Source organism: Sciurus carolinensis, chromosome 1 (assembly GCF_902686445.1).
Source record: "Sciurus carolinensis chromosome 1, mSciCar1.2, whole genome shotgun sequence".
NCBI lineage: Eukaryota > Metazoa > Chordata > Mammalia > Rodentia > Sciuridae > Sciurus > Sciurus carolinensis.
The window spans coordinates 100,920,974-100,944,409 of NC_062213.1; the positions used below are offsets into that span (position 1 = coordinate 100,920,974).

Below are 23,436 nucleotides of genomic sequence, written 5' to 3' on the forward strand. Positions count from 1 at the left end.
CCCCACATTTTGAGTCTCCTTAAGCATCCTAGCCAGGTTTGGCAATTACTGAACAGCAGCAAAATCGATTGAGGCAGGGATGAGGTTGGGAGGGTAACCATTATCCTGCCTGATTATCAGTTTTGTGGTTTTTAAACTCTAAAGGGATTTGAAGTTATAATCTGCTGAATAGACAGCATGGGGATTTCCTTTTTATTATCCTTTGGGCAAAATTTCAACACCTTATGAACTGCTTCCATGAAAAAAATAAATTTTCATCATAATACTCTGACTTCTCTGACTTTTCTTATCACAGACATACCTATATGGTTGACTATTATATTCTAGAACCAAGAATGATGCCTGGCATATATTTCCTACCCAATATATTTATGTTTAATAAGTGGATTCCTGAGAAGGAAACTGTCCTGAGTGGCTGCTAAGAATGTTTATGGCACTATAGACCCTCCTTTTCACATTTCTCACAGTTACATAGCTGTGGAGACTAAGGTATTATAAACATCCTTTAATGAACTGAACATATTTTGCATGCTGCTGGTGGTTACCTTGAGAACTTTTTCCTGAGACATACTTCTCTATCAGTCTCGTGCTCATTATTTGGAGTCTAGTTGTCCTTTCATCTCCCAAAACTTTTTTTTAAATTTGTTAGAGGTTTTATATGTAGAATTGGTCTAAGCACTTTGAAATTCCACCTCCAGTGCTCAGTGTCCAATAAGAACACTGGGAATTCAGGGCTTCTGTTTTCTCTTTTTGTGACAGGTTCCTGGGATCCAGGATATTTTTATTTTCTTCTCAGGTAGTACCACTTGTACTTTTCCTAACTTGATTCCTATTTCATTTTTCTATCTGCCAAACAATTGTTTTCTCAGACACTACCATTTCTATTTTCCGATCATGTCTACCTACCAAACTAGTATTGTCTCCTCCTTGTACAGCTGAAAACTTTCTAATAATAATCATATGAGCTCTCAAGACATTAATTTCAATCAATTCTTGATCTCTTCATTAACATTAAGTAAGATTGATGGTAGAAAGTAGGTTGTAATATGATATATTACAGTTTACTTTGATGTATCAGTTTACTTTGATGTTACCTTATGAATGCAATTACTTGAAAAGTTAATAAATTTCTTTCAAAATGCTAAGGATTTGATAAGTACTCCATGCTACAAAATAATCTTTGGTTTTTTAAGTCAAACTGCATATCTAAAAATTATTAAAACATGCTAAACTGTGCTTTTCAAACTTTAATGTACACATGAATTACTAGAGATTCTCATGAATTAATTTGGGGTATACCAAAATTCTCCATTTCTGACAAGCCTTAGTGATATTTATGCTGATGATCAGATAACTACTATACATAGTAAAGTTTTAAAGTATAGACAGATAGACAAATAGATGCCATGTGGGCACAGTATAATATAAAATATTACTGTTACTGTTTAATCAGAAAATTAACTAATAAGCACCCATTAATGAAATATGTTTTTTTAAAAACTCATAAATTTCATAACTCCTCCTTTCTCAAAAAAATGACAAAAAAGAGAATAAGACAATAAATGGATTGAAAAACACAAGGGTATAGTTGTCCACTTTTGCTACATATTGAAGAATTAATCTCTGGGGGAACATTAACAAAAAATAATGTCAGCCTATTCATGAAATTCTGGTTGTGTTGATCTGGAGTCCCAGTAAAGCTCTCTGCTAGGTAATTATAGGAAATGTGAACCGCTAAAATTTTAATTAGGGCAGAAATATAGTCACAACCACACCTTAAATGAATACTTTGTTTGAAATAGGTAAGATAAACAAGAAAAGACTTGAAAGAAGACTCCTGAAAACCTTATTAGAAGTCAAAAAGAAATGATTATGGGGCAGACAAATAAGTATGGTCAACTTTGGATTCCTAGACTAGATAATTCTTTAATAAGAATTGGGAGGAAAATAAACCTGAATGTGGACAAGTCCAACACTCTGTTTTGTGGATATTTAATGTTTTGTAATACCCACTCTCCTAATATTTATTCATTTCTGTAATAAAAAGGAAGGAGAGGGTCCAAATTGGTTTAAGGTGATTTTCTATAATCAAAAAAATTTAAATATAATAGATTTGAAAACCTGTGGTTTGTGACATTTCAGTGACAATATTGCATTATTTTATTGGATTACCACCTTAACCCCATGAAGTAATTAATTGGCAATTTTTGAGGAAGCAAAAAGTTTGTTGCAGAAAAGAAGACACTGAATTAGGGATTAATGCATCTGAAGCAGTGCTTCTCAGTTTTCATGTGCATCTGAATCAGTTGAGGATTTTGTTAATATATTAGTTCTGATTCAGTAAGTCTAGGGAGGGGCCTAAAATTCTGCATTTCTAACAATGTCCAAAGTGGTCCCCTTTGTGCTGGTCCACAGACCATACTTTGGGTAGCAAAGATCTAAAGCAGTGGTTCTCAAATTTCAGTTATTTTTTCTTAAGCATTTAACTTGTTTCCTTTTTATTTTATGAATAATGCTGACACTAACATCCTTTAACAATAATTTTTGTTTGCAAGTCTGAATATTTCTTTAAAAGGCTATGTAAATTTCAAGGACTTTTATATACATTGCAACATTACTCAGAAAACATTGTACTAACTTATACTCTTCCTAGTATGTTTTGATCTAACCCATTTTTACTCATTTAAATGACTGTTACCCAGCAATAGTAAAAATGGGTAAATAACAACTTATACTGGAAAGAGACTTAGTACATTTTCTTGAGAGCAATGTCTCAATATATATGAAAATTCTTGAGACTTATTCATTCAACTGGGAAGTTCTCACTTGGAATTTCTTGTGATTGCCATCTGATGAGTGCTAAGACTGAATTTGATGTGACTACTATGTTCATATGTTTAGAACTTTAGGTGGGACAGCTAGAATTTCTGGGTGCTATTTGAATATTTCTCTACCCTAGATATTTTCTTCCATGTGCCTAAGTTGGGCTTCCTAACAGTATTGTGGTCTCAAGGTAGTTGGAGTTTTTATAGTAAAGATTTAGAATATCCCCAAAAAGCCCAGATGTTCAAGTCTTGGTATCCAATGCAGCATTGTCCAGAGGTGGGTCTTTTGGAAAGTGATTCGTTCATTAGGGCTCTGACATCATCAATGGATTAATTCATTGACAGCTGAATGGATTACTAAGCAGTGGTAGATACTGTAGGCAGGTGGGACATGGTTGGAAAAGCAGATCACGGGTTCAGGGGGGGTTACCCTTGGGGACTATATCTTGTCCTGGGCCTCTTCCGTCAACTGCTGCCTTCTGGCTACCATGAACTGAGAAGCTTTCCTCTGCCATACCCTTCCACCATGATGTTCTGCCTTGCCTGAAGCCAAAAGCAGTGGAGCTGAAACCTCTGAATCCATGAGTCAAAAGAATTCTTTCTCCTTGTCAGATATTTGGGTCACAGCTATAAAAGCTAACTTCTTTTTATTTTATTTTATTTTATTTTATTGTAAACAAATGGGATACATGTTGTCTGTATTTGTACATGGAGTCAAGGCATACCATTTGTGTAATCATAAATCTACATAGGGTAATGTTGTTTGATTCATTCTGTTATTTTTTTCCCTTCCCCCCACCCCTCCCCCCTCTTTTCCCTCTATACAGTCCTTCCTTCCTCCATTCTTACCACCCTCCTTAACCCTAACCCTAAACCTAACCCTAACCTAACGCTAACCCCTCCCACCCCCCATTATATGTCCTCATCCGCTTATCAGCGAGATCATTCGTCCTTTAGTTTTTTGAGATTGGCTTATCTCACTTAACATGATATTCTCCAATTTCATCCATTTGCCTGCAAATGCCATAATTTTATCATTCTTTATGGTGGAGTAATATTCCATTGTATATATATACCACAGTTTCTTTATCCATTCATCAGTTGAAGGACATCTAGGTTGGTTCCACAATCTGGCTATGGTGAATTGAGCAGCAATGAACATTGATGTGGCTGTATCTCTGTAGTATGCTGATTTTAAGTCCTTTGGGTATAGGCCAAGGAGCGGGATACCTGGGTCAAATGGTGGTTCCATTCCAAGCTTTCTGAGGAATCTCCATACTGAAAAGCTAACTTCTTACGTGGCTGCTGGCTTCCACCAAAGTGAGCCTTCTAAGACACCCAGGTGGAAGCTGCAAGACTACTTATGACTTAGTACTGAAAGTCATTCAGTGCCATTTCAACTATATACTGTTGGTCAAAAGCAAGTCATAAAGATACTGAGATTCAAGGGAAAGGAACTACACAGAGGCACAAGTACTGGGAGATGTGTGGAGGTCATGTATGTGTGTCATTTGTTTGAATTGGCATGTATTTCAGGAAATTTTTCAACTGTTCACTGGCTATTTGTAAATCATGAAATTCTCAAGTTGCCATGAATGCTTCTAATTTACTGCAGGAAAATCCTGAAGACGGGAGAGCCAGTATTTACAAATCAGTGATCATCAATACTTCTAAGGAGATGATGTGCTTCAGTGACTACCCCATCCCAGATCATTATCCTAACTTCATGCACAATTCCCAGGTCCTTGAGTATTTCAGGATGTATGCCAAAAACTTCAACCTTTTAAAGTATATCCAGTTCAAGGTAGGCAGTTTTGTGGGTGTCTTTGTGTTTGAAGGTCTTCATCAAGTAAGTGAATAATGTGGCTTTATTAACCAGAGCTTATGTGTAAATATTAGCTTGATATGCTCAAGCGTATACATAGACTCCACTCTTTGTTCTCTCTCTAAAATACCCCTGGGAAAGTCTCTCATATATTTTGGCTGCAGATACAGAACGATACCCGCCACCAGTATTTGCATTGTCTTCATTTCACACTCTCTGCTTATAATAAAGGAGCTGAGGGGAATGAATAGGTATGGGAACTTTAAAGCTTTAAAACTTTCTGGTTCCACAACTTTTCCACTATTTATTTATTCTTTTATACTTTCTGAGGCACTTTCCAATATATTATTTTACGTGATCACCAAAACAACCTGGTGAAGTACTTAGTGACTGTGAAGTTATTGAGGAAGCAAAGAACTTAAATCTGGTGGAGAGAGTAGAACATTGAATTAGGAAACAAAACCCTGAATTCTGGCCCTTGTTCTTACCACTAATTAACTTGTAACCTGAGACAAGTTAGTTTCTCAACTTGAATTTATCATAATTTTCTTTTTTTGTAAAAGAAGATGATTGTACTGTATGACTTTTGGTTCCTTCCTTCTCTAAATTCTGCTGTGATTTTCCCATAATTTATAATCATGGACATAAACAGATATATCACCTGGCTTAAAGCCCAAACCTTCCACCTTTTTCTGTTTAGCAACAATAATAAAATGGTAATACCTGGTGACAATTTCCAAAGCTAGTCATTTACAGACCAGTGGTGCATCTCTGACTTGTTTAAGTGACAGTTCTTGAACGAGTTTGTTACTGTACTAAGCAGTGATGATGCAAAGACAAAAAAACCATAAGTAACTTAACTGTGTTTAAAGACACAGAAAAATGAAGAAAATTATTATTATACATATAAGTAATAAACCAAGTGATAAGTACCATAGAGATCTATACATTGCAGCTCAGAAGAGGGATGTTTAATCCATCAGGGAAGCGGAATCAAGTTCCAGGAAAGATTTTTAGAGAAGATAATGTCCAAGCTGAGTCTTGAGTAGAAAGGAGTTTACCAAATGAAGAAGGAATAAAAGGATGATCCAAGTAGAAGCACCAGCTTGTGTAAAAACACATGACAGGAACTATAAATAGTACTTAACTTAAATGGTTAAAGCTTAGACAGTGTCTCTATTAGTCAACCAAGACATTATAGCCAAGGCCCTAGAAGCACATTGGAATGCATTCCTGATGTTCCCTTAGGCTGGCAGAGTAACCCATATTTATTGCTTATTTTTGAAAAACTAAAAATTGTACCACTGATTTCCTTATCTCACAGCCTCTTTCTTTATAGTTACTTATAAAGTGGGCATATGTAGAAGGCAAAGAGAGATTCCTTTACAAAAATAAGAACCACTGAGATATTTTCCTGCTCTAATATGAAAGGGAGACTCATAGTCACATGTTTGAGATTAGCCAAAGAGAACAGGACTTGGGTGTCAGAAGACATCAGAGAGTTTGGGGATGTCTGGGGTTAGTGGAGGAATAGGTGGTTAGTGCACAGAATGTCACAGAAGTACAGGAGAAATCCAGGATTTATTCGGGTGGTACAATGCCTTAAGGCAGAGACTAAAAATCCTAGCAAATCCTACTTGTCTAGAAGCACAGGAGAGTACATAAGTCCATCAATTCCATTTTACATTATCTGCCTTATAGAAGTCTTCTCATTTGGACCACAGCCTCAAACAAAACTGTGCTTTATGGAGTATGAAAATCAAATATTCTTGCAAGGACCCTAATGATGTGATGGTACCTGTGGTATCAACCTTTTGTGTAACATTTTGCAGGAAAAGTCATGTCAGGGAAGACAATACACTGTACTGGCTATGGTTACAATCCTCTGTGTATGTCACTTTTCTTTCAGACCACTGTGTGCAGTGTGAAGAAGAGGCCTGATTTCCCTACTTCAGGCCAATGGGAGGTGGTCACTGAGTGTGAAGGAAAAAAGGAGGTTAATGTCTTTGATGGAGTCATGGTTTGCACTGGCCATCACACTAATGCTCACTTACCCCTGGAAAGCTTTCCAGGTGAGTGACCTACCAGGAAGGAGGTTGACCCTTAAGCCATGCCTTTGACCCTGAGGAATAGAAGGTTGTGGTCTGAGTGATTTTTACCTTGGGGTGAAATAAGTCTTACCCTAATTGTGCATGTTCCCTTGAAAATGGGATAATTTGTATTATCGCCATTTGGGCAATGGTAATTTTAGAGTTTAGAGATCTGTGAACAATCATGCCACCACATAATGCCATTTCAGTCAAGGCTGGAATACATACAGAATGGTGATCCCATAAGATTATAATGGGGACTGAAAAATTCCTATTGGCTGAGTAGTATCATAGCCATTATAATATCATGGTGATGCTGATGTACAAACTCATCTGCGCTGTCAGTTGTATAAAATTATAGCTCACACAATTATGTATGTGGTACATAATAATAAACAACAATGTTACTGGTTTATGTAGTTACTGTACTACATTTAGTTTAGAGTATACTCCTTCTACTTATAGAAACGTTTACTGTAAAACAGTCTGGCATATTACACCAACTAGCCTCACATGTCTAATGTTTATTGTGGGTCTTGAATGCATCAGGAGGCCACATTGAGTGACTGGTCTAAACAATCTATGCTTATGTAAGTACTTCTGTGATGTTTTCACAATAATGAAACCAACTTACAGCAAATTTTTCAGAATGTATGTATTTCTGACAAGTGGCACATGATTGTATTTAGTTTCACAATGACTTTGGTCTTCTTAAGGATCAGAAAGGAAGACTGTGGAACTCTTACTCAGCATTGGTTCAGATGTGGAATTTTCAGTAATTGAGGAAACAAACAAATATTGAGTTTCTAAGGTTAAGTGAAAGCTTGAATAATTTAGTTTCAGTTTGGGGCCTGAACTTTCTTTTTTTAAAAAATGCACTTTATGTATATCTTAGAGTATACAGAAACATATATACTCTAATTGAAATGGGAGTATGTATTTAAGGGAATGAAAAGACAAGATAATGGCAGTTTTCTGAGGCAGTTTGGATTTGTGAGTCTACAAATCCAAAATACAAACTACTTACAATAAAGGAATCACAAGTTACTATTCTGAGGCTATGGAAGAAAAAAATAAGCAAAAGTATTCAGAAAGAGAAGAATAGCTGAATAAAGGGAGACCATGTGGAGAATATGTGCTTCAACTTTAAATTCTACAAAAGAATGATTTTACAAATGATATACATCATATAAACTATCATCCAAAAATTATTTTCTGTTCTCTTGCAGGAATTGAGAAGTTCAAAGGACAGTACTTCCATAGTCGAGACTATAAAAACCCAGAGGCATTGGCTGGAAAAAGAGTCATTATAATTGGCATTGGGAATTCTGGAGGAGATCTGGCTGTAGAGATTAGCCACACAGCCAAGCAGGTTTGAGTCAATGATTTACTTTGCTTCATTCTATCTTTAGTCTTATCAAGGAGGTAGACCCAACAGAGTATGGATGGCTACACATTGCCCATCAGTACCAGTGGCAAATATGGGGCTTGGTTTCATTGCCTCGATTGGCATCATGATTGATGCTAATGGAGGGGCATGGTTACTGGTTAGAGTTGCATTATTCAGTTGGCTTCATACTAAGGAATAAGTTCACTGCTTCAGGCTGCACTCAGAATCCCAGTTAGGGCTGGGGGTGAAGCTCGGTGACAAAGCGCTGGCCCGGCATGTGTGAGGCACTGGGTTCCATCCTTAGCACCACATAAAAATAAACAAATAAAACAAAGTCACACTGTCCATCTACAACTACAAAAAAAAAATTTTTTTAAAAGAATCCTAGTTAGCCTCTCCCTGGCTTTGTTGAAGACCAGGTATTTGCTGGAAGAGGTTGGGCAAATGCAATATTGAGAGTGTGTGGATTGTCCATTGGCCAGAAGAAATGCCATGTTCTCATATAAAGGAAGGCACATTTTGGTTATTAAAAACTTTTAATTAACAGGATGGTGGGTGAATTTCCTTTTTGCCTCTCAAATAGAAAAAAAGAAGCAATCTAATCTTTCCAAAAACAATATGGATGTCAGCATAGTAGCATATGTGAACAGCTTGTGCCAGGCTTTGCATACAGTTAGTTAGCACAGAATGACATTCACTCCAAAGCAACTTCTATCTCCTTGGTTTGTTTGTTTTGGTTTGGTTTCTGTACCATAGATAATAGAGCTTTGAAGAAAGTGTCTTCACTATAAACTCCTAGAAAAAGGCATGTCATTATTATATTTTGTTGTCTTCATTGAATTATAACTTTATTAGAAATAGGTAAATGCCTACTTGTTCTTCAGTAATTTTAATTATGCTGTACTTCTCTATAAATATGCTTCATATTATTTTTTAAAACAGAAGCTTAATGATGAAATTTTGTTAAATGTCCCTTACCCAGCAATTAGGTTCCAATAACTTCTCAGTACTATTTTCATCTATCAATATATAAGTGATAGCATATGTTATTCCATGAATTAATTCCACAAACATTTATTAGGAAATTATTATATGAACAATAAAGAATAAAAAAGACATGAGGTTGATATAGTAGAAGGATGTACAGTGTAGGTAGTGGGAATCCATACAGGAGTCTTCTTTCATATCTTGGCTTGTGGAGTAGTCATTTCTAAGGGAGCTGGACCTTACCTGCACTGTGAAATTAAAATTTCCCAGGAACAAAATATTCAGAGTGTGGAGATAAGGCAGCCTTGTTGATGAGAAAGCCCTGGGAAGACACATAGCAAAATTACATCTGCATAGCCGGGGCAATGCCATCACAACAGTAATGCAAGCTCAAGAAATTTAAGTGCTGAGTTCTAGCTTTTTGCTTTACATATTAAATTGTATTAAAGAGAAGTTATTTGCAAATCAAAAATTTTAAGTGGATTTGTAAATTTCAGTGCATAAGGAAGTTTTGGTATGATCCTTCTGGTATAATGATTTTGTGAAAGCACCCCTTTCTCATCAGGTTAATTTCATACAAGATTATATTGATTTAACAATTTTCCTTATGTTTTTCTTATAAATCCAAATTTATAAATATCATCTTTATAAGGTATAATTTTTAAGGTAAAATTTATAAATTTTTCACCTTCTCCATGCCCTTCATCCATAAAATGAGGATAATTGTGGCTTTCTCAAGGGATTGTTGTGTTAACAATGTAAAATGGTTAGGCAATGTCTCATACCTGTAATTTCAGCTACTCAGGAGGCTTAAAACAAGGTGTTGATGGAAAGCTGAAATAAGTATGACAGCCATTAAGCATTTATTCAGTGTTTACTGTATGCCACAGTTTTTATAAAAATTATCACAACAGTCTTGTGATATATGTATTATTGTAACTATTTAATAAATAGGGAACCTTTTAATTAAGGCTATAGGCATTAGCCTTACCCTAAATCATTTGAATCCTAAGACCATGCAGGGTCTTTCAACTGTGACATGTAAAAGCACTTAAATATGATAGTGCTTAGAAGTTATTCTCTGTGAGGATATATGTGTAAAGTAAAGAATTATACCTTTGTAGACAGGCATCTTTTTACATGAGAGCTTAGACAAAAGACTATGAAACAATGTACTTATCTACCTTACCACTCCAGAAACCACCTCCTCCACAGGGTTGTGTAAAGTTGAAAATGTCCTGATACTTCTGCCAGGTAATTGAATATCAACCTTAATAAGTTCCAAACATGTACTTCCAGCCAAGAAAGAACAAAGAAGTACTGAACAATTTCCTGTAGTTCTACTAGCAATCTTAATTTTTTCCCATTCAATAATTAATGCAGGGGTCTGAGGTTGTGGCTCAGTGGTAGAACGCTTGCCTAGCATGTATGAGGCACTGGGTTCAATTCTCAGCACCACATATAAATAAATGAATAAAATAAAGGTCTATCAACATCTAAAAAAATTAGAAAAATAATAGAACATTTCTTAAGTTCAGGATTTAGCATCAGTCAGACATGGGTTGAAAATTCAGTTTGCCTCTTAATAGCTATATGATCTCAGGCAAATTTTTCATCTTCTCCATGCACCTCATCCATAAAATGAGGATAATACTGGCTTCCTTAAGGGATTGTTGTGTAACAATGTAAAACGGTTAGGCAGCTGTAATTTCAGCTACTCAGGAGGCTAAGGCAGGCGGGTTGCAAATTTGAAGCCAGCCTGAACAACTTAGAGAAACCCTATATCAAAGTAAAATAAAAATTATAAAAAGGGACTAAGGATGTAGTTCAGGGGTAATACCTTTGCCAAGTACGCATTCAGCCCTGGGTTTCATCCCCAGCACCTCAAAAAAGAAAAAAGAATACAAAGGACTTAGTACAGAGAATTACAGGTCACAAGTCTCAGTAAATAAAAGTAATGATGATGTGCTAGGGAGACTAAAAGATGTTCAGGCTATTCCTCCCACTGTGGAGAAAATTAGAGAGACAGATTAAGAGCATCAAAGTTTCATATAATATAAATGATAAATAACAGTTCTTATTAATGCAAGCAATGTCAATGACAAAAAGACTGGGAGTTTTGGATTAAATATCTCCAGTTTTCAGTTTTACCATTCCATGATTTTTTTTTAGGGGGGTGGTTATTGGGGATTGAACACAGGGCACTTACCCACTGAGCCACTTCCCCAGCCCTTTTTATATTTATTTAGTGACAGGGTCTCACTGAGTTGCTTAGGGCCTCGCTAAGTTGCTGAGCCTGATTTTGAACTTGTGATCCTCCAGCCTAAGCCTCTGGAGCTGCTGGGATTATAGGCATGCACCACAGAGCCTGGCCTATTCCATGATTTTTAATGAGTCCAGGTGGTAAGTGCTAGTGAAGTTCAGAGGATGGAGAGAGAATTATCAGCCTGAAAGGTCAGTGGTATTCTCATGGAGGAAGCCAACTTGATCTGGATCTTAAAAATGAATGGGCTGAGGAGAATTTAAAAGAGGAGAACTTTTCAAGCACATTAGCTTTAAACAGAAACATAGTGGTGGATCATGGCGAGACATATTCTTGGACAGTGTTTGGAAAGGAAAACGACAGGAAAGTTTTTAAAAAGATTGTACAGAACTAAAATGCCACACTAGTGAGTTTGAACTTAATCTTCAATGAAGTGGGAGTGCTTTCAGATTGTGAGCCAGTATGATAAAAGTAAACAATATTTCCCATGCCTCAGGTATTCCTCAGCACCAGAAGAGGGGCTTGGATCCTGAATCGTGTAGGGGACCATGGATATCCTTTTGATGTGGTACACTTTTCTCGACTTAAACATCTTATATCAAAGATATGTGGCCAAACATTAACAAATACATTTTTGGAAAAAAATATGAATCAAAGATTTGATCATGAAATGTTTGGCCTGAAGCCTAAACACAGGTATGTTCTCAGGATGGGAATGGAGTTGGTAATGGCTAAGATAAAAGAACAAGGATTGTTCACACAGGCTAACAGAGCTATCTCTACCCATACATTAAGAAAACCAGAGAATCTAAAATTTAGTTTATACCTTATCAACCACAGAAGACCAAGATCTGCTGGTCTAACGGATTTCTGTCACTCATTCTCATTGGCATTAACCATTTTTCTTCTTCTGTCAGGTATCAGTTCTTTTTATATTGTGCCCAACAACAACAAAAAGGTAGCACAGGGCAGTGCATCATTCAGTCAGTCAACAAATATGGGGCACCTGTTGTGAGCAAGACTTTATATTGGGCATGAAATACAGAGAGAAAAGACATGATAATACAAATAATATCTTGCCTTTTTTGAAGACTTTTTAAAGGCAAGCACAGTGATGAGTTATATGTATTATCTCATTTAACCCTCACAAATGGCCTTGGGGGTCTGTACCTTTTTTATGTCCATTTTACAGATTAAAAAGATTGAAACTTAGAGAAACTAAGTAATTTGCCCAAGGAAAACATGAGTAACAAATGGAAGATTTCAGAATGGATCTTACCTTAAATGTATAAATGAGAAGACAGACAACAGGATATGACAAAGAAATGCATAGGATGCAGAGTATAAAGAATGAGGTTCTCATACAACCAGGAGGAACATTGTGAAAGCATTTCTATATACTGACTTTAAATGATTTTTTTCTGTCTGACTTCTTATTTTTGAAAATGTTCAGATCTACAGAAAAGCAGTTCAATAATAAATACATTGAATATCCACATATCTTTTATCTAGATTCACCTATCAAATATGGCTATATTTGCTTTTTCTCTTTTCCCTTGTAGAAGCTATGTAGATCCAAACAATATGTAGCATACGTACATACTTAAGTACATTTTTTTTAAAGTAAGTCAAAATCATTAATATATACTGAAGAAAAAGGGCACTCCCCTATATGCCATAATACAATTATCACATTTGGTAAAATTTAACATTGATAAAATACATTATCTAAAATGTTGGCATATTCAAATTTCCACAGATGTCCCAATAATATTCTTTTCGGTTTTTTCTTTGGGTACTAGGGATTGAACCCAGAGTCACTTTACCACTGAGTTACAACTCCAGCCCTTTTTATTTTTTGAGATAGGGTCTCGCTAAGTTGCTTAGGGCCTTGCTAAATTTCCTTAGCAATTTGAAATTAATTAGTGAGATGATACTTGGATGCTGTGTTTCCCAACAACTTTTTCATTTAGTTATTTAAGCATGAATATCTTTTGTAGTTGCAAAACAAATTGAGGTATTATGGAATAATAAGAGGTAGGCAAATAGTGTCAGCATGTAGCATTCTAATTATAATATCTTAGAATAGCAAAAGGCACATTATACCCTGAGACCTGCACATAGTCTGATATATCTAGACTATATGGCAAAGGTAGAAGAGTAGTTGAATATATCTCTAGGTCTATCAGGTAAGAAACTTTTTGTGTGCTCTGCTAAATACAAAGTTTGGGGGGTTGGGGATTTAGCTCAGTGCCGGAGCACTTGCCTAGAATTTAAGCAAGTGAGTGACATAATAATAAATCTGTAATAAAAGTATTTTAGAATGACCACTGCACCTGACCCAATAATATTCTTTCTAGCTTTTTGTTTTCTTTTCTAAATTGAGGATCCTAAAATCATGTTTATTTGCCTTTTTATTCTAAGGCAAATAGTATAGAAGGCAGATAGGAAGGGAGCCCTAAAGACAACTGTAATAGTTCCGGGGAAATAGGGAGTAAATAAAACTATTCTGGGTAATCTTTCTTTTTAAGGGATAAAAGTATAGACTTGGTGAGCAGATATGAGGTAGTTTTGTGACTTGGCCAACTATGTGAATGGAGGTACTGCTAGTGAAAGGGAATAAGTTTAGAGAGAAAGATGAAATCATGAGGTTGGAATGCAGAAAAGAATCTTCCTAAAGGTTAGAATCAAAGCAAATTAAATTCAACAAATCAGGTATAGTTGTGAAACATAATATTCCTGAGGCTAGGCCAGGAAGATAATGGGATGAGGACTCTCAGAGCCTACTGACTTAAAATTCAGAAATTAAGACTGTTTTAAAACTGAATTAAGACTTTTTTTTTAAAGACCCAAGATACTGGAAACCTGACCTACTTATTTTGATATCCTTATTCCATGCTGTCTCTAGAAAACACTACTTAACAGGTCTGAAGTATCCCAACAGAGTTTATAGAAAGCTATTTTAATAGAAATTTTAAAATACCAGGCTGTATAACATTAGTCAAGTTACTTCACTTCTCTTGACTTCGGTTTCCACATCTATACAACCTAGATAATGACACCTATCCTATCTCCTTCATAGAGTTTGTGTGACTGTCAAGTTAATGCATGGAAATGTAATTTAAATTCTAAATTGCTATATGGATGTAATTTATTACACAGTTTGGAAAATGAAAGTCTAAGTCTACCTCTTGGGCCTTTGGAATTAGAAATGGAACTGAACAGAATAGTAACAGTCAAGTTCTGCCAGACTTTATGATATGTGGACAGAAACTATTGGCCTATATCTTATGATACCACAGAGTGTTACTATTACTTAAGAAACCACATATGCACTCCTCAAATAAAACTCTTATTCCTTCACTTCTCCAGTACCTTCCCTTTTCAGTGACTTCTAGGGTTCAGCTTTTGCTCTGAAAAGCTGATGTAAAGTAAAACTGGTATAAAGTAGAACTTTTCCAAATTTCATGGGTAGACTGAGGGGAAACCATTGACATATTGTTTAACCACTTCCATCAAAGCAAAACTTTACTTACATGATTTATTTCTCTCTTTCCCCTTCTTTCCCTCTCTCTTGGTCACTCTCATTTCTCCTCTTCATCTTTATCGGCACTCGTAGAGCTCTGAGCCAGCATCCAACAGTAAATGATGAACTGCCAAATCGCATAATTTCTGGCTTGGTGAAGGTGAAAGGAAATGTGAAGGAATTCACAGAGACAGCTGCCATATTTGAGGATGGCTCCAGAGAGGATGACATTGATGCCGTTATCTTTGCCACAGGCTATAGCTTTGCCTTTCCTTTTCTTGAAGATTCTGTCCAAGTGGTCAAAAACAAGATATCCCTATATAAAAAGGTCTTCCCCCCTAACCTAGAAAAGCCAACTCTTGCTATCATAGGTTTGATTCAACCCTTAGGAGCCATTATGCCCATTGCAGAGCTCCAAGGACGCTGGGCCACTCAAGTATTTAAAGGTAAGTGACAATACAAATTGACTACTTAATTACTTGATGATGTTTAATTGTGTTTATGTACTTGCTTTTAAATAGCAGTATGTATGACTGAAATCTTGAGGGCTGCATAATATCGGGCATAAAGTTAGTACTAGAACATTTATTTTTAAGTGACTCTAAAGTAGTAATTTATAACTATAAACATATATTAGAATAACCTGGGATATTTTCCTAACTTAAGAGATGCTTTGATCTCATCCCTGGTGATGCTTATTCAGTACATCTGGGTGGGGCAGGCATAAGATTTTTGACAAAATTGTTCCCCAGATGATTCCACTCATCTAAATTTTAGACAACTGGCATATATTTGTGAAGTAAAAGAATGTCATTTTTCATTATAGAGAATGTCAAATATAGAAATGGTGTGACTTAATTTCAGACAGCAAGTTAACACCTGGTAGGAGACTAGTCCAGAATGTAGAATATTCAACTTTCAAATCCTTACACCCCCTTTACATCTCTTCTTTCAGTTTTGACTAGGAGTACTAGAAAAAAACTTTGAGGTTTGGGAGGTTCAATATGAGTCAGCAGAGGATAAGGCTTCTAAAAGGCATGATTGAATCTAGCATCAACAAAAAAATTATTATGTCCCAGAACACATAATTGTTCTCTAAACTGGTCAGACTATCACCTGAAAACACTATAAAAGTGAAACTGGAATTCATTGAATAAGGAGAGATAAGAATGATTTAAGGAATGTGAAAACATATCATTTGACATACAGATGAATTTGCTGGAGAAGTTTAAGCTAAAGAAGTTAAGATCTGGGGGAGATCTGAGAGTTCCCTCCAAATATTTGAAGGGATAACCCATGGGACAAGAATTAGACCTACTTACTAGGGCAGAGAGTCAAACTAGAACCAAGGAGTAAAATCTTGAGGGTTGCATAATATCAGCTTAACATTAAAAAATAAAAAAGACAAGACCTTTTCTTTTTTTGTCCATATAAAGGTTTTTTTTAATTTGTTATTTTTAGATATACAGGACAGTAAGGTGTATTTTGACATATTATACATACATGGAGTGCAACCCATTTCAATTTGGATCCCACTCTGTGGTTGAACATGATGTAGAGTTATACTGGTCTTGTATTCATATATAAGCATAGGAATGTTATGTCTAATTCATTCTACTGACTTTCCCATTCTCATCCCTCCTCCTTTCCCTTCATTCCCCTTTGTCTAATCCAGTGAACTTCCATACTTTTCCTCCCTACCCTCCCCTGTTATGAGTTAACATCCACATATCAGAGAGTACTTTGGCTTTTTATTTCTTGGGACTGGCTAATTTCTTTAAAAAAATTTTGTTTTGGTGTAGATGGACATAATACCATTATATTATTCATTTTTTAAAATGTGGTGTTGAGGATTGAACCCAGGACCTCACACATGCTAGGCAAGCGCTCTACCACTGAGCCACAACCCTAGTCCTGGTTTATTTCACTTAGCATGATATTCTCCAGTTCCATCTATTTACGGGCAAATGCCATAATTTCATTCTTCTTTATGGCTGAGCAATATTCCATTGTGCATATATACCACATTTTCTTTATCTATTCATCTGTTGAAGGGCACCTAGGTTGGTTCCATAGCTTTGCTATCATGAATTGAGTGCTATAAACATTGATGTGGCTGTGTCACTGTAGTATGCTGATTTTAAGTCCTTTGTGTATAAACCTAAGAGTGGGCTAACTGGGTCAAATGGTGGTTCCATTCCAAGTTTTCTGAGGAATCTCCATACTGCTTTCCAGAATGGTTGCACCAGTTTGCAGTCCACCAGCAATGCATGAGTATACATTTTCCTCTACATCCTTGCCAACATTTACTGTTGCTTGTATTCTTGATATACTTCTGAGATGAACTCTCAGTATAGTCTTAATTTGCATTTCTCTCATTACTAGAGATGTTGAGCATTTTTCATATTTTTTTCACCATTTGCTTTTCTTCTGTGAGGTGCCTGTTCGGTTCCTTTGCCCATTCATTGATTGAATTATTTGGGATTTTTGGTATTAAGTTTTTTGAGTTCTTTGTATATCCCGGAGATTAATGCTCTGAGGTGTAGATGGTAAAGATTTTCTACCATTCTGAAAGTTCTTTTGATTGTTTCCTTTGCTGTGAAGAAGCTTTTTACTTTGATATCATCCCATTTATTGATTGATTTTACTTCTTCTGCTTTAGTAGTCTTATGGAGAATGTCGGTTCCTGAGCTGACATGATAGAGTTGGGCCTACTTTTTCTTCTAGTAGGAGCAGGGTTTTTGGTTTAATGCCTAGGTCAACAAGACCTTTTCTTGGACTGCCTCTGAAATTGTGAGAAATCCAAACATAATAGCAAAAGAATGTCACATGGCTAGATAGCCATTTGAACAAGGGTGAATGGAGGAGAGTTAAGCCTCAGAATAGAGAGAAGCCAGATGACTTCGAAGTTTCTTTCTAAAGAAGAAATTCTTTGATCCTATAATTATTATAATAAAATTTGCTATCATTACTAGTATTTAATTAAAACTATTCAGTATTTTCATTGAAATTATAGCTTACTGTTTACTAGTGAGATCTTCATGATGGCAGGGGGAAAAATATAGTAGTATATAGTTAATAGGTAAAAAACATCTTTCCAAATGTCTGCCATTTCTTAATTCCTTACAGTCTATGCAGTCGGTCATGTTCTATTTAAGAGCACTGGACCACCAAATGCAAGTAACCCATGGTTGGCTTAATTCTAGTCATAATAAATGGATATTTTAATTAGATCAATTAAGTAAGGGAGACGGTTTCATTAACATAGGCCAGAGCATCTTAGTATGCTTGAAGCAAATGGGACTCTTATATTCGAGGCCCAAGTAACTTGCTAAGAGGAATTGGAAACATGAATATTTGGAAGAATCTGCATTATGGGTATGAGAGTAGGTGATCTGAAGGGAAATGTACAAAAATTTCAGCTTCTTATGATAGCAGAAGCCTAGCACACATTCTTCCAGCTTTTGCAAAAAAGAAATCTTCAGAAGAATCCCTATGACTTTACCAAACTTCCAACAGGAACCCTGAGTTTTTTATTCTAGCCATGGCTTACCTGTCTACCTACCAAACTCTTCTTTCTCATCCCTGAATTTTATCTTCACTAGTTCATCTTTGACCTAGTTTTTCCTAATCTTTCAAGCCTGCCCAGCTCAGTCTGTCCTCTTCTTTGGTCTGTCTTCCTTCTACCAAGTCCCATTTTCCTTCTTCCTTCATTCCTTGGTATTATTGCCCTCTTGTCAAGGAAAATATTCCACTCTTTTCTAGAACATTGATCCCACATTCTTGCCATGAATGAAATCAAGTTTCTTTGTTCTTTGCCTGTTTTCTGGTCTCACAAGCATTCTTTCATTTAGCAACTTTCTTTCCTTCTTGAAAACCATATCAAGTTATACCAATTCTTTGTATTACCAGAAGGTGTAATGTCATAGGGTGACATTTAGGTTCCACCACAGATTGGTATAACCTACTTTTTCAGGTTCGTCTTTCACTAGTCTTTACCACACCTCAAGTTTTTTAGAAGCACTGGATGACTTATGCACTAAGCAACAATATAGCAGATATCCTTGTACCCAGAGCTTTTGTTTCTGATGTTCTCTTCTTAGTATGCCCTCCCTTTACTTTCTGTTTATACAGGACAAACCTATGCATATGTCCTCCCTCCTTTATAGTATATTGAAAGCTCTTTAAATAATCATGTTTATTTACCTTTCTATTCCAAGGCTAGACCAATACCTAGCACATAGGAGATATCTAATAAATGTCACTTCAAATGAATACAGTATGGCCTTCAAGCAAATGAAGTTCTGAATTCTGTAGTAGAAACTTTAGAAGATTTCAGCTTATCAAGTGCCTTGGCCAATTTCTCGTCATGTTAAAAGGCTGAACTGGTCTGGAAGGCCAGTATGGCAGCCATGTCTCTTTTCTCTTGTAACATTATACCAAAATGTGCAGGGCAAGTCAGGATTTCAGAAAGTCAGGATTACACAAATACAACATGCCTTACTCCTGAGAGTAGACTTTGAAAGGTTCTTTACCATAGAGCTTAATTTAGGCTCTCCTCATTCCCACATTATCCTGGGACCTTGGGAAAATAAACTTTAATTCCTCACTGTTCTTTAACAACATTGTTCAGCAAACATTTACTGATCTCTTAGTATGTATGATCTCCTAGGTGCTAAAAAAACAGAAAAACAGAAAATACCTATTTTCATGGAACTCAGAGTCATGGAAGGAAGACAGACAAGAAAGAAACATTTAATGTGTTCATTCATTCCATCCTAAGCAGATGGTTTAGTAACAATGTAGAGGAGCTATTGTGGGAACAATGGGCAACAAGTACCCAATTCTCCCATGGCTATATACTAAAAGAAAAAGGAAATATTGACATATGAGTGGGAAAATCACCAATATTTATGTAAAGTTAGGGGAGAATGACAGTAAAATGAGTTCTGGGTATTATAAGTAATTGAGAATGTTGGGAAATAATGTTATAGGAATTAAGGAAAATGAAGCCAGGGGTATTCATAGAGATGATATCAAGAAAGTTCGTGGCTGCCATGCAAGAAGTTTTTTTTTAAATGTACACTATAGAGAACCACTGAAGGATTTTAACTGGGAGAGGAGAACTCAAATCAGATTTGCAATTTAGAATACATGTTAGAGGGAGTAAAATGGGAAGGTCAGTCCAAGTAAGACCTCATAAAGCCTTTAAACCAAGGTAATGACAATCTAAATGAATAGGAGGAGACAAACTTGAATGAAACTTCATAGGTACCTTTAAAAGGATTTGGTGGCAGAATACATGTTGGGGATAAGAGAGAAAAGAATCTGCCTAGGTGCTGTGGCCATTAATGTAAACTAAGAATACAAAAGGGGGAGCAAGATTTGGAGGGAGATAAGAAATATGATACAATATGTGTCTAAACAAGGGTAATACTGAAAATTAATGAATTCAAAGACAATTGCATCACAGAATGTTGTAAATATCTTTGTCCATCAAATCTTAACAGATTTTTGTTATTGTTGTTTATGAACTGACTGCCTTTCACCACCAAGAAATAGATCTCCACCCCCTCCTCCTCCATAAGTTTCAAGCTAATAAATGCAAGATTTACTTGCATGTATTTACTCCCTCTAACATGTATTCTAAGTTGCAAATCTGATTTGAGTTCTCTCCCAGTTAAAATCCTTCAGTGGTTCTCTATAACCTACATTCAATGCAAACTTCTTGCATGGCAGCCAAGAACTTTCTTGATATCACCTCTATGAATACCCTATAAGATGTAATTGGAAATAAGCTCTTAAAATGTACTTCTTGAGCATCCTAAAAGACCTGTGATTAATTTCAAAGGAAACATTCCCATGCTTCCTTATTAATTTATAAGTAATAATTTCTGTAGCTAAAATGAGAAAACACATCAAAAAACACAGTAAACTCTGAGTACTGAATTTCTGACTTCTGTGTTTCAGGAGGAGCATATCAGGATAGTTACTGGAGTGTGCCCAGAGAAGGGCAACTAGAATGGCAGAGAACATGAAACCTGTTACATAAGGAACCTGTGCTGGTTAGCCTGATAAATGAGAAGACTTAAAGTAGTTATGACAGGTGTTTTTCACATATTTTAAGACATGTCAGGTGTTAAAATTCAATTCTATGGCTCCAGAAGGAAGAGCTAGTTCCAATGATGCAAGTAGAACAGAAGTAGATTTGGGGGTGAGTACAAAAAATAATGTTCCAGCAACTACAGTGGTCAATTATATCATCTCCTTAGAAGGTAGTGAGATCTCCAAGACCAGAGACTTTTAAGGAGGAATGAGATGATCACTTGATATTGTATTGTAGAAAGAAGGATCGGACTGATAAGACATATTCCCATTCTAAAATTCTACATTCCAGAATTTTATAGAGTAACACTTTAGGATTGTGGCTTAAATTTTCTACATGGCATAGTGCCTACATATCTGGTCATAAGGCTGTGTATCTGGGCAAAAGACTAATTGTTTGAGCTAGAGTTAGACTAATTGTTTGAGCTAGAGTTACTTATATGGGCTTAAATGTGATTCTGCCTTTGTCTAGCCACGTCCTTGGGGTTAGATCCTAGTACAGGAACTGTTTGTACACTAATGCTTCAATTTATTTGTCAAGATTGGGTATTATGAGTTACCCTTGGCCTTACCCCCCCCACACACAAACTCTTATCTAATAAAAGAGATTAGAAGTTGAGGCTTATCTTCCATAGGAGTTTAGCATAAAATGTGATTCAGAGTTTATGTTTACTTCCTTTATTCTCCATTGTATAAATAAAATACCTTTGTTATTAAGATACCTGTGTAGGTGCATTTCTCCAGTCCCCTCCCTATTTTGAGATGGGGTTTTATTACATTGCTTAGGTTGATTGAACCCCTGGACTCAAATTATCCTCCAACTTCAGCCTCCCAAGTGCTGGGATTGCAGGTTGCTGGGATTCCAACTTGCCTTTTGACCTTGTATCTCATTTTTCATGTGCTTTTAAGACCATTTGTCATTTCCATGTGTCGATATTTCATTTACCAATTCAAAGACTATGTTAGGGAGGAGGCAGATATTTGTTGGAAGGCAGAGTACAGTAAACATGTTAAGACAAAGCAGAAAAGAGTAAGCTACACATATTGATACAGTTGAATATTCTTTATCCAAAATGCTTAGGACCAGAGGTGTTTTGAACTTCATGTATTTTCAGAGTTTGAAATATTTGCATGTACATAATGGCCTATCTTGGAGATGGAAACCAAGTCTAAAAATGAAATTCATTTATTTTTCATATGTACCTTACATAACATACCCATAAGGTAATTTTATATAATAGTTTTAGTGTGCCTGTTTTTTGACTGTGAGCTATCACATGAGGTCATGTGCTGAATTTTCTACTTGTAGCATCTTGTCAGTGTTCAAAGAGTATTGGGGTTTGGAACATTTCAGATTTCTGTTTTTCCAATTAGGTATACTCCACTTATTATATTTTGATGGTGGCAGGATCAAGTATTCAAGCAAACTGTAATCCCTTTGAGTACAGAAAATCATCCTATATTTCTTTGAATTCCCCATAACACAGTAATTGTTAATAGGATCATTGTTTTTCTTTAGGGTTAAAGAAATTGCCCTCACAAAGTGAAATGATGGCAGATATAAATAAAACTCAAGAGGAAATGGCAAAAAGGTAAGAAATTCTCCCAGGATGATGTATGGTAACTTTTTCTACTTATTTCTTAATATGAACAATATTTTACTACATTTCAGATTTCTCTTGTTAATTTGAGAATTCTGATTAAAAACGGAACAATAGTTTGTGATAACAGAATGGGGAAATAGTACAAAATACTTTCAGAATGGGGAATAGTACCAAATAGTTTCAATGTGGATGAGAAAGGAGAGAAAACTCAAGAAAAGGGTATAAAGACTATGTTTAGGACTTAAAAGAAAAGTTAGGTAGGAAAAAAAACTCATGGAGAAAAAAATTATGTATGTTATTTTGGGAGGAATTACTTGAAGTAGTAATAGAGCTGCCAAAGGAAGGAAGAGTATGTTGAATAAATGATAATTTCAAATCTGTTAAGTAGATTTACAAATCTGAAGTTTCTGCTTTGCTGGCTATCATCAGGTGAATAGTACATGCAGGTTACAGTGGCTTGGAGCATGAAAAGTCCATGTGGTTTGGTAAGGTAATAACATCAGCTGGCTGCTTAGTGCTTTGGTGAACACAATGATTCAGAAGTCTGAACTTGAGCTCAATCCCAGGGTTGTTTTTATTCGGACAAAGTGGAAATTGGTGAAGGCCCCCAAACGGTGGTTTTCTGCAACTGACTCTACTAGCATAACTCCCCTATCTTAGAAGAAGAGAAAGTTATTTTTTATTTAATCTTCTTATCCTTACCAGGTGCTCTCCTATTTTCTTCCCCTCTTTTATTGCCAAAACATCTAAAGTTTCTACATCCTATGCTCTCAGGCCTCTCCCTTTGCTCCCCCAAGTCCCTGTATTTTAAACTCGCCTCC

General features: G+C 36.0%; 1 protein-coding gene across 2 annotated transcripts in view; it reads left to right on the top strand.

Moving 5' to 3' along the window:
• The window catches only part of Fmo5 (flavin containing dimethylaniline monoxygenase 5), a 39,294-nt gene that overhangs the window by 13,512 nt on the left and 2,346 nt on the right, over window positions 1–23,436 (top strand). For both annotated transcript variants that reach the window (XM_047555066.1, XM_047555056.1), the window contains exons 3-8: window positions 4,441–4,629; window positions 6,560–6,722; window positions 7,970–8,112; window positions 11,877–12,076; window positions 15,000–15,352; window positions 22,531–22,603. In XM_047555066.1, the coding sequence (XP_047411022.1) occupies window positions 4,441–4,629; window positions 6,560–6,722; window positions 7,970–8,112; window positions 11,877–12,076; window positions 15,000–15,352; window positions 22,531–22,603 (1,121 nt within the window). The remainder of the gene's footprint in view (window positions 1–4,440; window positions 4,630–6,559; window positions 6,723–7,969; window positions 8,113–11,876; window positions 12,077–14,999; window positions 15,353–22,530; window positions 22,604–23,436) is intronic.